This window comes from Taudactylus pleione, unplaced genomic scaffold (assembly GCF_031769625.1).
Source record: "Taudactylus pleione unplaced genomic scaffold, aTauple2 ptg000121l, whole genome shotgun sequence".
Classification (NCBI taxonomy): Eukaryota; Metazoa; Chordata; class Amphibia; order Anura; family Myobatrachidae; genus Taudactylus; species Taudactylus pleione.
This window is the reverse complement of record NW_028284523.1, coordinates 7,438,194-7,460,775: the sequence shown is the minus strand read 5'-3', so window position 1 is coordinate 7,460,775 and position 22,582 is coordinate 7,438,194. Positions and strand designations below refer to the sequence as shown.

At 47.0% G+C, this 22,582-nt stretch overlaps 1 protein-coding gene across 1 annotated transcript in view; it reads left to right on the top strand.

The window, feature by feature from the left end:
* Positions 1–21,813, top strand: part of PTGIS (prostaglandin I2 synthase) — a 132,758-nt gene extending 110,945 nt beyond the window's left edge. The window contains exons 8-10 of the mRNA XM_088472177.1: positions 9,382–9,563; positions 20,547–20,698; positions 21,234–21,813. Coding sequence (XP_088328303.1) covers positions 9,382–9,563; positions 20,547–20,698; positions 21,234–21,390 — 491 coding nt within the window. The 3' untranslated portion in view covers positions 21,391–21,813. The remainder of the gene's footprint in view (positions 1–9,381; positions 9,564–20,546; positions 20,699–21,233) is intronic.
* Positions 21,814–22,582: the final 769 nt, after the last annotated feature.

Here is a 22,582-nt window from a genome sequence, read left to right as displayed (position 1 = left end):
CTGCTCCCATTACACTACCTGCCTTCCCGCCAGTACATGCACTCTGCTCCCATTACACTACCTGCCTTCCCTCCAGTACATGGACTCTGCTCTCATTACAGTACCTACCTTCCCCCCAGTACATGCACTCTGCTCCCATTACACTACCTGCCTTCCACCCAGTACATGCACTCTGCTCCCATTACACTACCTGCCTTCAACGCAGAACATGCACTCTGCTCCCATTACACTTCCTGCCTTCCTCCCAGTACATGCACTCTGCTCCCATAACACTTCCTGCCTTCCTCCCAGTACATGCACTCTGCTCCCATTACACTACCTGCCTTTCCCCAGTACATGGACTCTGCTCCCATTACACTACCTGCCTTCACCCCAGTACATGCACTCTGCTCCCATTACACTTCCTGCCTTCCTCCAAGTACATGCACTCTGCTCCCATTACACTACCTGCCTTCCACCCAGTACATGCACTCTGCTCCCATAACACTTCCTGCCTTACTCCCAGTACGTGCACTCTGCTCCCATTACACTTCCTGCCTTCCTCCCAGTACATGCACTCTGCTCCCATTACACTACCTGCCTTCCACCCAGTACATGCACTCTGCTCCCATTACACTACCTGCCTTCCTCCCAGTACATGCACTCTGCTCCCATTACACTACCTGCCTTCCACCCAGTACATGCACTGTGCTCCCATTACACTACCTGCCTTCCCCCCAGTACATGCACTCTGCTCCCATTACACTACCTGCCTTCCCTCAGTACATGCACTCTGCTCCCATTACACTACCTGCCTTCACCCCAGTACATGCACTCTGCTCCCATTACACTTCCTGCCTTCCTCCAAGTACATGCACTCTGCTCCCATTACACTACCTGCCTTCCACCCAGTACATGCACTCTGCTCCCATAACACTTCCTGCCTTCCTCCCAGTACGTGCACTCTGCTCCCATTACACTACCTGCCTTCCCTCCAGTACATGCACTCTGCTCCCATAACACTACCTGCCTTCCACCCAGTACATGCACTCTGCTCCCATTACACTACCTGCCTTCCCCCCAGTACATGCACTCTGCTCCCATAACACTTCCTGCCTTCCACCCAGTACATGCACTCTGCTCCCATTACACTACCTGCCTTCCCCCCAGTACATGCACTCTGCTCCCATTACACTACCTGCCTTCCACCCAGTACATGCACTCTGCTCCCATTACACTACCTGCCTTCCACCCAGTACATGCACTCTGCTCCCATTACACTACCTGCCTTCCTCCCAGTACATGCACTCTGCTCCCATAACACAACCTGCCTTCCCCCCAGTACATGCACTCTGCTGCCATTACACTACCTGCCTTCCACCCAGTACATGCACTATGCTCCCATTTCACTACCTGCCTTCCCCCCAGTACATGCACTCTGCTCCCATTACACTACCTGCCTTCCTCCCGGTACATGCACTCTGCTCCCATTACACTACCTGCCTTCCACCCAGTACATGCACTCTGCTCCCATTACACTACCTGCCTTCCACCCAGTACATGCACTCTACTCCCATTACACTACCTGCCTTCCACCCAGTACATGCACTCTGCTCCCATTACACTACCTGCCTTCCACCCAGTACATGCACTCTGCTCCCATTACACTACCTGCCTTCCACCCAGTACATGCACTCTGCTCCCATTACACTACCTGCCTTCCCCCCAGTACATGCACTCTGCTCCCATTACACTACCTGCCTTCCCGCCAGTACATGCACTCTGCTCCCATTACACTACCTGCCTTCCCTCCAGTACATGGACTCTGCTCTCATTACAGTACCTACCTTCCCCCCAGTACATGCACTCTGCTCCCATTACACTACCTGCCTTCCACCCAGTACATGCACTCTGCTCCCATTACACTACCTGCCTTCAACGCAGAACATGCACTCTGCTCCCATTACACTACCTGCCTTCCTCCCAGTACATGCACTCTGCTCCCATTACACTTCCTGCCTTCCTCCAAGTACATGCACTCTGCTCCCATTACACTACCTGCCTTCCACCCAGTACATGCACTCTGCTCCCATAACACTACCTGCCTTCCCCCCAGTACATGTACTCTGCTCCCATTACACTACCTGCCTTCCCCCCAGTGCATGCACTCTGCTCCCATTACACTACCTGCCTTCCACCCAGTGCAAGCTCTCTGCTCCCATTACACTACCTGCCTTCCCCCCAGTACATGCACTCTTTTCCCATTACACTACCTGCCTTCCCTCCAGTACATGCACTCTGCTCCCATTACACTACCTGCCTTCCCCCCAGTACATGCACTCTGCTCCCATTACACTACCTGCCTTCCTCCCAGTACATGCACTCTGCTCTCATTACACTACCTGACTTCCCCCCAGTACATGCACTCTGCTCCCATTACACTACCTGCCTTCCTCCCAGTACATGCACTCTGCTCCCATTACAGTACCTGCCTTCCCCCCAGTACATGCACTCTGCTCCCATTACACTACCTGCTGCCTTCCTCCCAGTACATGCACTCTGCTCCCATTACACTACCTGCCTTCCACCCAGTACATGCACTCTGCTCTCATTACACTACCTGCCTTCCCTCCAGTATATGCACTCTGCTCCCATTACACTACCTGCCTTCCTCCCAGTACATGCACTCTGCTCCCATTACACTACCTGCCTTCCCCCCAGTGCATGCACTCTGCTCCAATTAGGGAGGTTAGGTTTAGGGTCTCCCTGGACCCTAAACCTTGCTTACTTATACTGTGATTTCCCAATCAAATTCCACAGTTTTGTATCTTAATATCACCAATTTTTACACATTTGGGAGATACCGTATGATCCACCAACCAGATCTAATACATAAAAAAAAAAAAGATCCATAAATAGTATTTATCACCAGATGTAAAAGACATCCAAAATCCACATTTGGGCAACAAAGCTCATTGCATAACCCAGAATATAATTTGCCAGCAATATTCCCCCCCCCCTAAATCTCCATCACCAGCAGTAATTGAACAAAGTGATGTTGGATAATTAATGCTACTAACAGTATCTAGGTTTTTCTAAATGTATAGGACGCCTGGCCCACTCCCAGACACAAATCACACTAATGAGTAACTGGTGTTTTCCCTTTGATGACTGAAACATTATAAACAATTTGTGGACCAGAAGATGAAAATATTAAAGACTGGCGCAGATTACATTCAAACTTCAGGCTGGAGTGCTGGGAGCTTATGAATTTATCACACAAATCACACTTTTGGTGAAACTCGTGCACTTTTTATTTTTCTCGACTGAAAAGATTACGGCTTCTGAACATTTATCTTCCTGCTGCCTTATGATTGTGTTATATTTGACCCTGGTCATGCCTAAAATGAGCTGATTGGTAGCTGTGGTACAGTCATCTCCCACTTTCTATGACCTCACAAGTTTAGCAGGGCAAACCCGGGTTCAGTGTGAACAGGGCTGACCCAGGAATAATCCGGTTCGAATGTGCAGTGTAAACAGGGTCTGACCTGGGTCTGACTTGAGTTGGAACCGAGGACCTGATTCAGACCCACTCACTAGGCTGCGTCCGCACGCAGCCAGATGATTTTTGCAATCTGCGCATGCGTATGCATCGCAGTGCGCGTGCGCAAATCAGTGGAGTGATCGGAAAGCGTACGCTCACTGCGCATAGACTGCCCGGCTGACTGAGTGACAAGAGAAGCCTTTTGTGGGTGGTGACAGGGGCTGGCCACTAGAAACGTGCATAATTAAGAGGCAGCATCATAGTACACATCACTTGGGTGTATTGCACACTGAAGCACTCGCAGTGCTTGCGGTAGAGTATGGTCAGCCACAAGTGCTGTGTTCGCTTCCAATGGTACTCGATGGTTGCATACACTTCCTGGAGATGACGTGCGCAAGTGGACGTCTTAAGACAGGCTGGTGCGCATCAGCATACACAATGCAATCGCACGCTAAGTCATAGAGGGCGTGCTAATGCCTTGCCATGTGATTGCTTGCCTTGCCGAAATTTGCATACGTATCTAGCGTGCGAATGCATCTAGCGAGCAGGTCTGAATCAAGCCCCATGTCCGAAATCCCAGGTCAGACACGTTTTTTTTGTGGAAAATGGGTATTGGTTTTAAAAAATTTTAAGAGTGCAGCAACAAAGTAACAAAGACAAATGCAAAATTAAACACACATCGCCACATTGGCAGGGATATCAGGCAATGGGGCAAAGTTGCAATGTGAGTGATCCCAAAACGTGTCTGATTACTAATGCTGGGCATACACGGCAAGATAAAATGTCTGTCAGACCGACAGACATTTTATCTGGCCGGCTGCCAGCCGCAGATGTCCGCGGCATACACTGTGAGAGAAATCTCACAGTGTATAGCCCGACATCTGCGCTCCGCCCCCGGGGGAGGAAACATTTCCCTGCTCCTTCCGTAGGAAGGAACACAGGAAATGTCTGTCTGTCGGCCGCGCTGGGCATACACTGCCCGATGCGGCCGACAGTTACCGGGTAAATATCGCATCGGACGGGCATGCTGGACAATCCAGCATGCCCGACCGAGCAATATTTAACCCTCAGTCGCCCCCCCCCACGCTACAATTATCGCGGCGATCCTCCGATATCGGGCGGATCGTCCCGATAATTGCAGCGTGTATGGCCAGCATAACACTCATGTGATAGAAATCAATCAGATCAAGTTGAATGTACACAGGTGACCACACCGTCAGGGGTATTCAATATGGGTGCGATAACATCGTTTTTGCGTTAATATCGGAGGTATGACATCATTATCGCAGGTTTTACTTTTACAACGTATTCAATTTCAAAGACTTATCGCAGTTTTGAAAAGTCTTTGATAAAAAACGGGGATAACTTTTCACCATTGATTAGGTGTCGAAAAAAAGTGCAGAATTGGGGTTTAGGGGTGCAGGCTTAAAAAAAATAGCCTGCACCCCTGGGAATGACATTCAAAAAAGAACTGTGTCAAAAAAAGTTAAAAAGAAAAAAATAGGGATACCCCAAAAAATTTATTTAAAAATTGGGGTGAAAAAAAAAAATGGGAAAAAATTGTTTAACAATAGGGAAATAGGTTCAGGGCTATTCTGCAAGTATGCGGCAGATGTTTTCTAGAATAGAATTATAGCGGCAGGTGCACAAATGCAGAATTTAAAAAAAATTACTTTAGGGACTTAAAAATATGCTAGTACCCATTTTCATGTACCCCAAATTTGATGGGACCACTTAAAAAAACGAAAAAAATAACCTAAGTGCTCTTCTGCAACACTTCTTCAATGTCGGGAAAAAACACCTGCTGCAGCTATTTAAATCCCCGACTTTCAATTAAAGGCTAAAACGGGGGTACCCATAGTGTTCCCCCATGTTTTTACAACTTTAGGGGGGTGTTACAATTATTTTAAGGAAAAATTTGTAACTTTACGCAAATCCAACTTCGGAGTTTCCCGTTTTCGTTAATTTTATATTGAATACGGGGATAAGCGGGAGCGCGCACCATACCTTAACGCAGAAAAAAACTCCGATATGAAACGTTAACTTCGACAGTGAAGTTAACGTTTCATATTGAATACCCCTGTAAAGCTGCATACACACGTAAAGATTTTCTGTCCAACCATCCAACTAGTTGATTGGTTGGAATGAAAATCTGGTAACGTATGGGAGTAAATGATGATCAGCAATTTGCTCCTAAATGCCAGAAAACAGATGAAAATAGTCGGTCAGACAAGTTTGTTAAATACTTGATCTAAACAATTTGTTCAAACAACAGGTTTTTTTTCCATTTTCCGGTGTTTGGGAGCAAATTGCTGATTGTCATTTGCTTTCATACCTTACCAGATTTTCATTCCAACCAATCAACTAGTTGAATGGTTGGACAGAAAATCTTTACGTGTGTATGCAGTTTAACACGCCCCTGTGATGCTGCTTGGTCCAAGCATCTATAAGAGGGGTCTTATACAATCTGAATACTTACATCTGAATGCGCAATACAGCATCTGGTACTTCCTCATCTTTGCGGCCCCCTGCTGAAGGCACTGGTTACGCTACTTACGTATCTTCACTAGTCAGTGAAGATATGTAAGTAGCATAAAGATCAGCCAGTGTCCTACGTCATTCCCTACTATCCAAGTGGGCATGGAGGGGGAATATATCCATGTGTCGAGCGAAGCGAGCCCGCAAGGGGCCGAATGGTATTTCCTCATGTTTACGCTACTTACGTATCTTCACTGACTAGTGAAGATATGTAAATAGCGTAACCAGCACCTCCAGCAGACGAGGAAGTACCCAGGATCTCACTCTGATTGATTGGCATAGCAGAGAGTCTATGGTACCAAACAGGAAAGTGAGAAGTTAAGTGTGCTTAGATCTCAGTCTTTCCAAAATCACTTGAAATCTCCAATTCAGAAGTAGGCTATAAACAAATATAATACAGTATATGTGGCAATGTTGGAACATTCCTAGCGCTCAAAAAGGAGCACTGAACACTTACAGTTTCTTTGTACCCCTGCATTCCTCCCATTTTGGATCCAGCAATGTAGCAGGACACTTCTGTTCCCTGCATTTCTCCTCGTTCCTGGCACAAGTGAAGTCATGGCCAGAAGCTGGAAGCTGGGCACCAGGTGGCTTTTCAGATAGGTTCTTTTCTAGGAGACTCAAAAGCTGGAGACAGGTCCCACTTGGGTAGGGACGATGTCAGCCTCTTGGTGGTGGCACTAGTTGCACACCACTTGCTACAGCCTTGTGTGGGACAGTCCACCGAGATAGCTTTGTCCTTCAAGTCAAAAAGTTGGGACACATGGTGTTGAGAGGACAGAGAATTAACGGGCAGCCTAATTCTTCAAAAGGGCTATGGAAACCTCAAGGGGGTGTGGCCACGCCATTGCAACGTGGACACAACCCCTGCAGGGCCTGCACTGATTCTCTGCTCTGTGTAATATAATTATTTCACCATTGGGTGGTACATAACTAACTTTTGCTATGGAGCCTTCAAATACCTAGTTACACCCTTGTATGAGGTGAGATTTCTGGACCCTGGAGCACACATGTTTTGTGCTCCTACTGTAGGTTTTCATTCATTTTCTGTTGAAACTGTGCTGGTTAACGCCTTTTAGTGCATCTATATTAATATATACTTTCAATTTTAAAATATGTGAAGAAATGTTTAAAAGTCAGCAAAATTTTTGCCAGTGACCATGATGAGGCACTCGTCATTGTCTGGCTCCTATACAGTACACCACAAAATGTATAAAGTGGTTATACAAACTGTGTGGGTTATTTGGGGAATACCACAATTTTTCTTTTGTTTTAATTAAAGGACGCACATGTGTAAGGGAGAGTACACCATAGCACATAATACATAACAATGGCTGCATTCTCCTACTCAATCACAGTCCATTCATTCCATTGGCTGGCAGATAAAGGGGAGCCTCGCAGCTCCAGACTGTGGGCCTAATTCAGCACGTACACAGATCGGCCGATGGTGTGTACTGGGTATGCACCACAGTGCACATGCGCAGCGACAGAATTGCGATCGCAATGCGATCAAGCACGCACATAGAAAGCCATCGCAGAGTGAGTGACGGGATGTCAGCTTTGAGGGTGATAACGGGGTAGTGGTTGGAGAGACACAGGCGTGCTTGTCCGTTTGAAGTGAAAGCCGTTGCATGGGTGTGCAAAAATCAGCCACTGCGACGGCATACGTAGTTTGTGTACTCACTGCGTGCAACTTACAATTTCTGAGACAGGTCAGAGCTGCTGTAATTCTGCGTGACGGGCTGATGTTACTCGATGTCACTGATGTGTCCGCAGGACTGTGAGGTATTACGGATGTGAATAAGCGGTAGTGGGCGTCTCTATGCAGGCTGAGTGGTTGCAAATATTAGCATATATTTGCAGCTGAATTGCGTGTGATTACGATCCGTGCTGAACCAGGCCCTATAATCATATTGTGTTAATAAATTACTGTATTGTTCGTATGCATTTGTTTTTAGAAATTTTTTTACTAGAAGGTAAGCTCTCTGGACTAGGTCAAATAAAAAATAAAAAAATTATCGTTGGGTTATAAAATGTATATTGGTTTTTCTTTTTTTTCTACCGCCCAAGTAGAACATCAGTGTAAGGGGGATAAATGACAAGCAGCAAAGCAAAATTACACAACCTATAGATCAGGAAATTGCTTAAACAGGAGGAAGGGGGAATGGGGGTACATACATACAGTAGGCAGAACCGTAACTAGACTTTTTGGTGCCCTGTGCCAGAGAGAGCATTGGCGCCCCCCTCCATTTTAAAATAGGGACATAGTGCACCTGAAAAAAAGCATTGGCCTCATGGGGAAGGGCCAGGGAAGAGATAGGGGTACTCCTGGGGCAGCCAGGAAATGCTGGGGATAAAAGAAGAGGAAGCTACAAGCAAGAATAATAATAAACAACAAAATTGACAGGCCCAAACAGCGCCCCCCTGCCCTGGATGCCAGGGCACAGGTCGCACTACCCTAGTTACGGCTCTGACAGTAGGCTTTGATCTGATGCTCATGACTTGGCAGCAACCCCTGCAATCCTCACTGAAACGCCAATATACATTAATTTATTATAGAACCATGCAGTGGACCTAGTGAGGAGTATCTGTAACTGGCAACTGCAGATAGAGATTAGTCTTAAAGTGGCCTTAATAACAGTAAATGAGTAATGAGAAAAGTAAACCAGTTCTTCTGCAGATGAAATTAAAGGGTTGGGTAGGAAATATCGGTAGTCGGGTTGCCTGCTGTCAAAATGCCGACATCATCATGCCGTTGCTCAGTATCCCAATAGGGGTCGGGTAAGTATACTAACCCCCGCACCTTCTCCCCCTAACCCTCCCTTCTTGCGCCCTTACCCTAACCCTCTCCGTCAGTGCCTAAACCTAACTCTCCCTCCTTGGTGCCTAAACCTAACTGTCCTCCCTTAGTGCCTAACCCTAACCCCCCCCCCCCCTCGTGGTGCCTAACCCTAACCCCCTCTTGGTGCCTAAACCTAATCCCCCCCCCCAGGACTGACAGCTAAGCTTCCCCGGTGTACCTTCGTTCGGGATGGTGGCTGTCGAGATTCCAGCGTCGGGATATAGACTGACGTCAGGATTTCGATGCCTATCTTCCGACAGCTGGCATCCCGTCCGCCGGCATACTAACTACTTCCAGAAATGAAGCTCTATTTGATACAAAATTATATACTTACCTTACTACTCCAACACCATTTTCTCCAATGCCACTTTTCCCATGCTTTAGAAATAATTGTGAGTACTGCATTACTACATGCTTTATATGATAAGCCTTTAGCTTTCATCCACCACATGCATGGTCCTGTGCTTGCTCCCTACAGACAGTGCGTTGACAGAGAGTCTGCGTCTGACAGCTGCCCCCTTCATCACACGAGAGGTCCTGAAGGACCAGCTTCTGAAGCTAGCAGATGGTAGAGAGTACGTCTTGAGGAGTGGGGACAGACTCTGTCTTTTCCCATACGTAAGTCCACAGATGGATCCGGAAATACACCAAGAGCCCCAGGTAATTCTCACTCCTCTGACAGCCTTCCACACACAGATTGTGAATGCATGATACCCATTACTGTATATGTAACATCTCTAGTGGTGGGTGTTTGTGTGTAGTGTGGATCATACCTGGTCTCAAAAGGCTCACAGCAGAGGAACAGAGAATCCAAATACCAGTGACATTTAGCTTTATTAAACTGCAACACTGCATCAGTGATGCAGCGTCACTCTAACTGTTTAAGGTAAAGATATAGGACCTGATTCAGAGCCGCTCGCTAGTTGCGATCGCTCGCCCCCAGCATATGCAAATTCGGCAAAGTGACGGCATGGCAGGCGCTCACTCAGAAAGGCATAAGCACGCCCACTTTGTCTTGGTGAGCGATCACTTTGTGTATGTAGAGATGCCCACTAGCGCACGTCACCTCCAGGAAGTGTATTAAAACATTGGTATATCGAGGACCATCATAAGGGCTCGCAGCGCTTGTGATTGCCTTACCGTACCACAAGCACTGCGAGGATTTCTGTGTTAAAAAAAGGCTGGTGACGTGTACTATGACACTGTATGTTAATTATGCACGCCATAAAAACGGCGTTGAAACACTCAGGAACGCCTGCATTCGCACCTCTACTCCCCCGTTATTACTAATGCCCTGCCCCTGTTACCACCCACAAACGGCCTCTCCTGTCACTCATTACACTGGCCTGTCTTTGCTTTGTGAGCGATCGCTCTGAGTGGTTCACGCACGCGCAGTACGAGCGAGCGGCCGCTTGCGACCGTGTCTGAATGAGCTCCATAGTCAGATATATGATAAGACATCACCTCAAATTTGCAAACCTGTGTAGGCCACAGACATGGCCGGATTAAGGTATGCGGGGGCCCCTGGGCAACAAACTTGTAGGGGCCTCTATGTAACCGCTATATATATATATATATATATATATATACACACACACAGTATATCTGTATATATAACTATACACACACACACTCATATATAGGTGTTAGTGTGTATATACACACATATATACATATACTGTGTGATTGTGTGTATATATATATATATATATATATAAGCACACTATATACATTATATATATATATATATGCACACACACTGTATATATATATATATATACACACATACACACACATACAGTATATATGGCTATATATAGCTATATATACTGTGTACGTACACACACACATACTGTGTGTGTATATATATATATATATATATATATATATATATACACACGTGTGTGTGTATACACACAGTATATATAGCTATATATAATGTATATATAGCCATATATACTGTATGTGCGTATATATATATATATACACACTAAGGGCTACAGTACCTGCCTGTCAGCACTCTGCACCGCTGAGGTGCACCAAGAGGGAACCATGACTCAACTCTTCTTTATATTGGAGCGGCGCCTCGGCTCCTTCTGACTGTCACTGACTGCGGCCACCGAGGAGCTTCCTACAGTCAGAGTCTCGTGAGATGATGACATCAAATCTCGCCAGACTCTGACTGTAGGAAGCTCCTCAGCGGCTGCTGCTAGGGAACAGCCGCCGACAAGGACAATAGCGGCGCCGGAGACAGTTAAATGCTGTTAATAGCAGCGGTGACTCTGGGCAGTGTGTGGGGGCCCCTTATGTGTGGGGGCCCTGGGACGACCACCCCCTTCGCCCTCCCTATAATCCGGCCCTGGCCACTGTTACTATAATACTTGTGATCCAGGCCATTGCTATGGGCAACACTTTCAGGCCTTATCTAGATAAGCTGTGCACTGTCAAGGATGCAATATTCAAAATAGTTTCTAAAAATAAATACTCTTGATACTGTACACTATAGAGGTAACTTTGACACTGTTCACCCAGAATTCCCTGTGACGTGACTGTAAAGCCCTACAGCAACACACACTGTGGCCATAATACTCTTAATGTATATTCATCAGCAAACATAATAAAGACCTATTAGTGCAATAATTCAAATGCATTGAATAACGGTATAAATACCATTCACTTTAAACGGATAATGGAAGGCATACAAATACTTAATCACACTTTAAATGCAAAATCTAAAAAGATACCTAATTATAGCAGAATGAGTCCCAACAAAGACTGGGTTAATCTGTGATCTTTACTGGCCAGCTCTTGCGTTGGTGCACATGAAATAATGGGATTTTGGTACCTACCGGTAAATCCTTTTCCCTGATTCCACAAGGGACACTGGAGGTGCTTACACTGGGGTATAGAGGCGTGGATAGCTGGAGCTGGCACTTTAAATAATTTAGAAGTGTGAAGCTCCTCCCCCTCTATGCCCCATCAGCCCTCAGTTTAGAAAATGAAGACCGAGAGGAGATGGAGAACAAGCAGAGTAAAAGGAAGAGAACACACAATAACCAAAACATACAACATACGGAACAACCGAACAGGCAGGCAGAGAGCGCTGAGGTGGGTGTCCAGTGTCCCCTGTGGAATCAGAGAAAAGGATTTACCGGTAGGTATCAAAATCCCATTTTCTCTTTCATCCACTAGGGGACACTGGAGTTGCTTACGCTGGGGACGTTCCAAAGTTTTCCCCACGGGCAGGAGCGCTCTGCGGCACCTGCAGAGCAAGACGGCCAACACGATGCTGAATCTGCAAACCTGTTAAATCTGTAAAAATTTACAAACGTGTGAACTGAAGACCAAGTTGCCACATGACACAATTGTGACGTGGAGGCTTCCCTACCGGCCGACCATAACGCACCCACAGAACGTGTGGAATGAACTGAAGTGGACGAAGGAGGCCGGCGGTCGGCACTAACATAAGCCTGATGAATAATCTGCCGGATCCAACGTGCCAAAGTCTGCTTAGACGCTGGCCAACCTCTCCGAACCTCATCACAGAGGACAAAAAACGACTCAGACTTACAGAGGGAAGCAGTCCTGACAACATAGATGCAGAGAGCTCTAACCACATCCAAGGTAGAACAACCAGAGTCCTCCACCAAAGACGGTACCACAATAGGCTGATTAATATGAAAAGCCGACACAACAATGGGAAGGAAGATGGCCACCGTCCAGAGTTCCGCCCTATCTGCATGAAACACCAGGTAAGGTGGCCTATAGGACAGAGCACTCAATTCACAAACTCTACGAGCCGAAGCTAGAGCCAGGAGGAGGACCGTCTTTCAAGACAAGTACTTAATATCAACCTCTTCCAAAGTTCAAGTCCCAGGGAACTACCGGAGGTACAAAAGGAGGCTGCATGCGCAAGACCCCTTGAAGAAACATCTGCACCTCAGGAATGAGGGCCAAGTTCTGTTGCAAGAAAATGGAAAAGGCAGAAACCTGCACCTTTAAAGTTCCAAGACGAAGTCCAGAATCCAAACCCATCTGAAGAAAAAACAGAAACCGGGACAACCGAAAAATTCTAGATGGAAGATCCCGACTGGAACACCCCGAGATATAAGAACGCCAGAAGCAATGATAATGCGCAGCAGAAACTGGTTTCCTGGCACATAGCATGGTGGGAATAACTGTCTGGGATTCCTCTGCGTTCAGGGTATCGGTTTCAAGAGCCACCCCATTAAGCGCAGTTGCGCTAAGCTGGGGTGTACGAAAGGACCCTGCTATAGAAGATCTGGGATCAAAGGAAAGGACCATGGATCGTCTGACAATAGGGACCGAAGGTTCGAGAACCAACTTCTCCCTGGCCAGTTCGGAGCCACGAGAATGACAGAGGCTGACTCGTGTTTTATCCTCTTTAGCAGTCGAGGAAGAAATGGAATCAGAGGAAAAAGGTAAAGGAAGTCGTAGGTCCACGGAACTGTCAGAGCGTCTACTGCCTCTGCCTGCTGATGTCGAGTTCTTGACACGTAAACCGGGAGCGGACGATTCAATCATGACACCATGAGGTCCACCTGAGGACATCCCCATCGACGTATCAGCGCATTGAACATGCCTGGATGAAGCTTCCATTCCCCAGGATGGATATCCTGGCGGCTTAGGTAATCTGTACCCAGTTGACTTCTCGCATGACCATGCGACTCAGAGGCCTTCCTTGGCGGTTGATATATGCGACGGCCGTCTCGATTGAATTCTTATTTCTTCTATCAGAGCATTGTAAATCGCTCTGAGTTCCCAGACATTTATGTGCCACCTTTGTTCTAGATGGGACCATTAACCCTGAAAGTGATGATCAAGGACTACTGCTCCTCATCCTTGAAGGCTGGCATCCGTTGTTACGATGATCCAGTTCAACACTCCGAATCTTCGGCCCACTAAAAGATTGGTGGATTGTGTCCACCAGAGAAGGGCCACTCTGGTAGCTGGACTCAGACGGATCTGTCTTTGTAGAAGCAGATAAGATCCTGATCCCTGTGTTAGTAGGTCCAGCTGAAACAACCTGGAGTGGAACCGCCCGAACTGTAGTGCCTCGAAAGCAGCTACTATCTTCCTCAGGAGACGCCTACAAAGAAGTAGGGAAACCTTCTTTGGTCTGAAGACCAGCTCAACAAACAACCGGATATCCCGGGCTTTGTCTATTGGAAGAAAGATCCTCTGTGATGCCGTATCTAAGAGCATACTCTGATACGTCAGTAAGGCTGATTTCACCTTGAGTAACAGGTCGTCCAAATAAGGGATTGTGTTCACTCCTTTGACCGAAGGAGAGCAATCATGACTGACATGATTTGGGTGAAAACCCAAACGGCAATACCCAAAACTGATAATGATCTTTCAATATGGCGAAACGCAGAAAGGCTTGGTGTGGTTCCCAGATGGGAACATGGAGATAGGCATCCTTAATATCCAGGGATAATAGGAACTGTCCTGGTTCCAAGCTCGCAATAACAGACTGCAGAGACTCCATTTTGAAATGATACATCTTCAGATACAGGTTCAATGACTTGAGGTTCAAGATGGACCTGACCGATCCATCCGGCTTGGGTACTACAAACAAACAGGTCTGAGTAAAAAACCCCATACCTCGTTCTGGAACCGGAACTCCCACAGATGATACTACTAGAGACTGGATAGCCTCCTGTAGAATCCTGGCCTTGTCTGCAGGTATTAGCAGACCTGTTGAAAAAAATTTTAATATTTTTTTTTTGCAGGCGGGCTCCCACTGTAGGTGGTCCCAGGTGGGACGTTAGACCGTCATGCCACCTGTTTTTCAGCTAGTTTAGGCTCCTGTCTACATGCATGCACCATGTGTGGGCGACTGCTACCTCCTCTTGCTTGTAAGGGAGCACCTCTGGCTCTACCACGAAAGGAATGTGGCGTACAAAAGGATTTAATCGAAGGTCCAGTGTAAGGTCTTCTGGGAGCCGGTGCAGTAGACGGGAGGAAGGAAGACTTACCCCCCTGTGGCTTGGGATATCCATTTGTCTAATTCCGGGCCAAACAGCATTTTGCCATTGAATGGTAAACCCTCTACCGCACGCTTGGATTCTGCGTCCGCTTGCCAGGCGCACAACCAGAGGGCACTGTGGCCCAAAATAGCAGAAGCAGATATGCAAGCACTAATCTGACTGATATCTTTTGACGCTTCTCCCAGGTAAACTGCAGACTCACGGATATGTTCTGCTAGTAGGCGTACCTGTAATCAACTGGTCAGCCCAGCAAACTACCGCTTTGTTAACCCAAGTAGTAACAAGGGTGGGCCTAATTTGAGCACCTGCTGCAGTATAAATAAGATCTTAACGTTGTCTCCAATTTACGATCCGAAGGATCTTTTAGTACTGTAGCTCCCGGCTACTGGGAGTGCTTCTTAGAGAGACGGGAGACGGACGCATCTACTGGAGGGGGAAGTTTCCCACTTCTCCATCATGGATGATGGAAAAGGGTAGCTAGACGGAAATCGGCGCAGAATTTGGAACCGTTTATCCGGTTGTTTCCAGGCCACTGAGAGCTGCTGTTGAAGCTGCAGTGAGAACGGAAAAACCGCTGAGCGCTTTCACACTCCTGGGATGCAGGAATTACATCCTCAGGTAAGTTAAGGATTTTTCTGGCCGCCAAAATTAGAGATTGCACCCCGGGAGAGGTGGACTCTAACTCCTGAGGGGTATCGTTTTGTAATGATTCCTCCAGTTCCCCTTCCTCAGTATCCTCCATAGTGAGGAATTCTTCGTCAGACTCTGCTAACTGAAGAATAGTCGATAAAGGACGCTTTTGTGTTGGTCCCTGTAAGGAAGTGGAGGGTGCGGACACAGCTGTACCCCTTACCTGTATCAGGGTGTCAAGAGACTTTGTTAGCCCAGCAACCCAGGGAGGCTGAGACTTACTTGTCTCAGCTAACTCAGACGTTAAATCCGTCATTACTCCTACCATGTCAGCAGCCCATGTAGGTGCAAGCGAGGCAGTATTAGCCATAGGTGGATCAATTGCTATACAAGCATCACATAACGTGGATCCAGCGGCATGCGGCTTAGATAGTTTGTTGTTACCCTTAGAACCGACAAACATCCTTTGTGACGCCTTTTCTGTTTGACATGGATACACACAGTCACCACACACAGAGGGACAGAGTACAAACAGAAGTAATGAAAACAGAAGGCTGGCTTGGGACACAGAGGAGGAGATACACCCCACTCCCTTCCCACTGATCAGATTCCCTGCACTTACAACCCCAGTGTATTATGTAGCCAGAAATGGGGAGCAAGAGAATCCAGCCTTCTGAATGCTGCTCTCTTCCTGTATAAGGGAGAGATGCAGGCATTTAATAGTTAAAGAGCGGCAGCCATGCTGTTTTCTACAGCCGCTTGCCACGTATAGACAGAGAGCACCTGCAGATTTAGGCTCTGCCCCCTTCTTCATGCCCCAAAGGGGCCCCATTATGGCTGTTATGAGCCATTACCTCCCCCTCCGCGCTACACCGACCTGTGCCAGCGCTGGACAGCGGGGAGAGGGGAGAAGCAGCAGGGAGCCACGTGTAGCACTGATTCACTGCACTGTGTATAAACAAACACAGCGCTCACATGTGCTAGCGCTGGACAGTGGGAGAGGAGAGAAGCAGGAAGCCGCTTGTAGCGCTGTTACCACAGCGCTATGCATAATTAAACACAGCACTGACATGTGCTCGCACTGGACAGCAGGGAGAGGGGAGAAGCAGGGAGCTGCATGTAGTGATTACACACAGCCTCCCTAACACAGCTTGAGCAGGAGCCGGGGGATGTGCAGTTTCTTACTCACTGCGTGTCCCCTGTAGTCTCTCTCTGGCAGGTCAGCACAGTCTTCTCTTCTTCTGTGTGAAGACTTGCTGTGGCGGTAAGGAGCTGTCAGGAGCTCTTTGGAAATGAGCCCTGTGCACTCCTTCCTGATGTTTGTTAAAACATCAGGGCGCCAGGTACCCGGACCCCACCTTTTAGATAGGTGGCGAAGGGTACCTATAGGAATGTAAAAGATGCTTTAAAATAAAATAAAATTAAATAAATGTATTGCTGGAGCACAGCATAATGTGACCAGCTCCTAGAGGCACATTTTCTATACTGAGGGCTGATGGGGCATAGAGGGGGAGGAGCTTCACACTTCTAAATTATTTAAAGTGCCAGCTCCAGCTATCCACGCCTCTATACTCCAGCGTAAGCACCTCCAGTGTCCCCTAGTGGATGAAAGAGAAAAGGGCAGGAGGCAAACTGTGAGGCTCAGTATTGAGTGAGTGTCCCGGTAAGTCACTACAACTGGCAGTCCTGTAACTCTGGTTTAGCAATCAAATACAGCAGGATGCTGCCCCAGTTACAATCATAATGCTGTAAGGTGTTAGCACTGCTGACACTCTGCTTTACCACAGTCTTAAAGGAAATGACAATACTGTCCCTTTGTTAGCACATCCAAGATGTGATGGGCTGAAGTATACTTCACTCACAACCAGTGGCGTAACTAGGGCAGAGTGAGCGGGGCACGTGCCCTGGGCGTGTGGGACCGGTGGTGCAGGGGGGCGCCGCCGACCATGGTACCGGCCTGCCCTAGATAGCCAGTGTAGCACTGACCACAGTGAGTGCGGTAAGCGCTACACATTTACTCAGGAGCGGCGCTAGGCCTCCCTGCACCCAGCACTGGTCCTGTGCTGCACACACAGCTGAGCCCCTTCCCACCCCCTGAGCGCTTACCCAATAGCGCCAGGCAGAGAGTGGGAGGCGGGCCCTGGCTGGTGTATTTACACACACATCGCCGCCAGCGCGGCAGCAATGTGTGTGTTAACCAGCCAGCAGCCAATGAGAGTCAGACAGACACTGATTGGCTGCAGCTACACACACATTACCGCCAACCAGTGGCTATGTGTGTGTTAATCAGTAGCCAATGAGAGTCAGACAGACTCTCATTGGCTGCTGTGCCCACTGCAAGAGCCGGGCTGGAGCTCACTCATGAGCTCCGTCTTCTGGCTCCTGCAGTGGGTAATGGGAGAGACGTCATGACGTCTCTTACATAATGCAGAGCGTGCCAGCCCGGGAGGACTACGGCGGTGCGGACAGTGGCGGGAGCAGGAGCTGGAGCAGGGACTAAGGTAAGTGGTATTTATTTATTTTTTTAACTTGTGTGTTGTCTATTGGAGGCACTGCATCGGGGGTGGACCTCTACTGGGGACTACTACTGGGGACCACTACTGGGGAGGGGACTACTACTGGAGTACAGCATCGGGGGGGGACCCACTACTGTGTGCACTACTGGGGAGGGGGCTACTACTGGGGGCACTGCATAGGGGGACTATTAGGGAAACTGAATAGGGAGGACCACTACAGGGGGCACTGTATAAGGGGCACTGGATAGGGGGGATCACTACTGGGGGCCTGCTTAAGGGAGAGCACTACTGGGGGCACTGTATAAGGGGTACTGGATAGGAGGGATCACTACTGGGGGCCTGCATAAGGGGACCACTACTGGGTGCACTGTATAAGGGGCACTACTGGGGGCACTGCATAGGGGGGACCACTACATGGGGCACTGCATAAAGGGAATCACTACTTGCATGCATAAGGGAGACCACTACTGGGGGCACTGTATAAGGGGCACTACTGGGGGCCTGCATAAGGGGGACCACTACTGGGGCACTGCATAGGGCGGACCACTACATGGGGCACTGCATAAGGGGGATCACTACTGGGGGCCTGCATAAGGGAGATCACTACTGGGGGCACTGTATAAGGGGCACTACTGGGGGCCTGCATATGGGGAACCTCTACTGGGGCCACTGTATAAGGGGAACTAATGGGGTTCTGCATAAGGGGGACCACTACTGGGGGTACTGTATAAGGGGCACTACTGAGGGCCTGTATAAGAGGGATCACTACTGGGGACATTGCATACTGGAGGTACTGTATTAGGGGCTGTACTGGGGGCCTGCATAAGGGGGGGCACTACATTAAGGCTCATATGGAATGGAAAAGAATGTTCAGAGTGATGAGAGAGGGGTGTGTGTCATATTGACATACACCATTTTTAAGTGGCCACGCCCCTTATGACCATGCCCATTTTACCACATGGGGGAGCTCCGTTTTGAAATTTGCCCTGGGCTCCATATACCCTAGTTACGCCACTGCTGACAACATGTGGGTTATTGCAGGGGTATGAATGCACTTGCTGCACAACTTGTAGATCAGTAGTGAGTGGGGTCAAGCTGCTTGCAGGCACTGGGAGCTGCATAATGCACTTTACTTGCATACCAAATGTCCCTATGATGTAGCTCACAGTCCCTATATGCAGAGGATACAGTGGTGTATGTGAGGGTACTTAATTATTACTTGGCTGATGGGCTCGGTATATATACATGTGTAGCTGCTCAGGGTTGGATACACATTAAGGGTAATAGCTTAACACTGGAATGTGGCCGTATACCTAAGTATGTGCAAGGCGGATAAATAGGTACATTTGAAAAAATTCAATTAGTTAAAGCACCTGTGTTAAAAGAAAAAATCTTTCACAGCTGATTATATAGGTAATTACACCACTTGCATTTATATCAGACTCTCATATTTTCTCAAAAAGTGGCCTATTCATTATGTTAATTATCTGGGGACAGATCTGCCTGACTCCCATTTCAAATTACAAAATCAAATTGTCATCTATCAAACATTGTACTGTGAACTAGTTTGAGACCCTTTAACTTGTTAGAAATTTCTTTGCATCTCCAAAAATCCAGCCAGAATAATGAAAATTGTATGGCAGGAAATATTTATGAGGGGGTCTAAAACTTTTCCTAAATTCATCCTTTATCAAAGCTAAATCTCATTTATTGAATGCAGAGGTATGGCATTACCACACAAGTAAAATACGCTGCACTCAGCCACACCACAAAGTGCTGCTACCAGGGCTGCAGAGAGCGGTTCCGGGCCTGTGTACTGTAAGGCGCGAAGCCTAATCATGCTGCCATGGCCACACCCATACAAAAAAAACTATGAAATAAATGAAGTGTGTGCTACACAGGTGGGCGTTGTGTGCACTCTCAGCCAGGGGCAGATTCAGGAAGGGTGGGGGGCGATCCCACCCACACATCACGTGCAGGCAGAGGAGACTGCTACTGAGCTCAGCGGCAGCAGTTTTCCTGGACCCACCGCAGTCATGCAGACAGCAGCGTGTGCAAGGGCTGGGGAGAGAGATTGCTGATGCTGACAGGTAAAAGGGGACAGGGAGAGGGGCAGCAGACCCAGGCCCCTCGCCCAACAGCTCCAGCTGCCCGGGCCCGGGTATTTAGTACCCGCTTCACCCTCTCTCTTGGCGAACCGGGCTGCCAACATAGCACACTCTTAATCCATACAATTTCTCCATTCTGATGGTGCAGACACACCAAATTGGCTTGCAAATCATAGTACCTAACCATAAATATTGTTATTTGTGCAACAATTGGTATGCTCCTTTCACACTTTGTGATGACTTTTAAGAGTAATGTGATATGTTGAAAGGAAAGTTATTTCATCCACAAAATAATCCCAATTTTATTTAAGTCATGTGAATGTGAAACATTCTGCTTGTGATATAGTGGGAATAACGGCATACTTCCTTTCCCAGGTCTTCCGGTATAACAGATTCCTCAATTGTGATGGGACACAGAACAATGAATTCTACAAGGGAGGCAGGAGACTGAAGCATTTTACTATGCCATGGGGGGCTGGCAATAATGTGTGTGTGGGGAGATTTCATGCAATCAACAGCATCAAACTGTAAGTCAATACATATTCTAAATGGTTATATATATATATCAGCGGCAGCATACACAATGGATGTGGACACTTTGTGGGGGGGGGTTTTGCCCAGTTTTTGGAATCGGACCATAGTCAGAAGGGAACTTGGTTGTGTTAAGCTCAAAATGCAGTGAAAACTCCGAAAACATATACGTTTTCAGTGGTATGACCGCATTCCCCGAATGTAGCAAGCTCTGGAAAGCTAAACTTTCCGGAACCTGTTTACCATAGGCAATGGCATCTTTAAATGACGGTACCTAATAGAAGCCTATGGGATTCTTATCTTATCATTCACTGAAAGGGATCCAATAGGATCCTTCCAAGTGTCTCTGAAGGCTGCCCATGCACAAGACTCTTGGATCATAAGTCCTCACTCCTCAAAGGTGTTTGTCAATTATTATTACTTATTTATTTGCAATTCTTTCTGGGGCAGTTTCTTAGTATGGCCCTTGTAGATTAAGGTCACAGAAACAGTGTGAGAAATTCCTTTATAACACTTACATTTTTCTTTTAGGTTTGTCTGGTTCCTGCTTCTAAATTTCGAATTTGAACTAAAAAACCCCAAAGAGAAAGTGCCCGACTTTGACCGAAGTCGATATGGATTTGGAGTGGTACAACCAGAGCACGATGTTGTATTTCGGTACAGGAGACGGCTACATGTCAGCATATGAACAAAACTTTAGCAATAAACAAGGCTTGAGAAGTCCACATTCACTTTTACTTCCTGCTAAAGGATCTAAGCCCCTTTTCCCCAAACCTCACAGGGACAATATACTGGCTCTAATGTAAACAGTCTATAAGCGTAAGGAATCCATGCAAAATGCCAGCAAATATGGCATACATTGTATTGATCTAAGTTAGACTGCATGGATATTTATTTAAGCAAGGATACAGGAAAACACACAATTAAAAGTTTAGGTATTTGTTTTTTCACTGGCAACTTTCTGTATACTCTTCTAATCATACAGTAGGGACCCAGCTTTATTTGCATATGTGTATGTTTCAGGGCTGCCAAGACATACAACCGACCCGGGTAATACAGAAGGCGTGGCCAAACCCAGGAGGTGTGGCCACACACATTACGTGGTAAAAAAAACTTGAAAAATACCTTGTGCACTGCCACAAAATGATGGGGGCATTGCTCGTCCTACATAGCTGGCCTGGACCCTCAACAGGCCCCTCAGGCAAGACTGGACTTGAGCAATAAGTACCCGATCCCCCTCTCGACATCTTTGGTGTGCTATAGGGCTGATCTGGACAAATTAATTATAGTCTTTGGCAACAAGAGGTATAAAAACATGAAATTGATGCTTGTTCAGTAAAGACCCACAATAGAGTGGTCTTCCACAAATGAGCTGCTGAAACTTCATTGACAAATGTGGTAAGGTAATTCCATATTCGCCAGTACAAATAGCAAGTTACAGCCCGCATCTTGTAGTCAACAAATTACAAAAATGGAACAAAAAAGTTCAAATAGCAACTCACAGAATGTAATTTATGTTTGCTGTTGACATTGTTGGCCATATCTATTCGCATGAATCATAAATCTGTGTAATCTGTACATTCTGTTACCTAGGAGAATGCAAGTTTATTATTTAGACTCTGGTTACTGTACTGGTTTAATGCAATATTAACAAACTCTGTACTCCTAATATGGTAACTGTAAGCAAAGATATAGGGCAAATAACATTCCAGACAGTATATACAGATCACTTATTTCAGGTGTATTATTATCCAAAATGCAGGCATTCATATATATTAATATTAACCAGGGGGTTAATTTACTAACCTGCTGGTTGATTTAATATATATGAATTATAATATATATAAAGTCATATTTTGCTGTACTTACTCTGTAGTCTA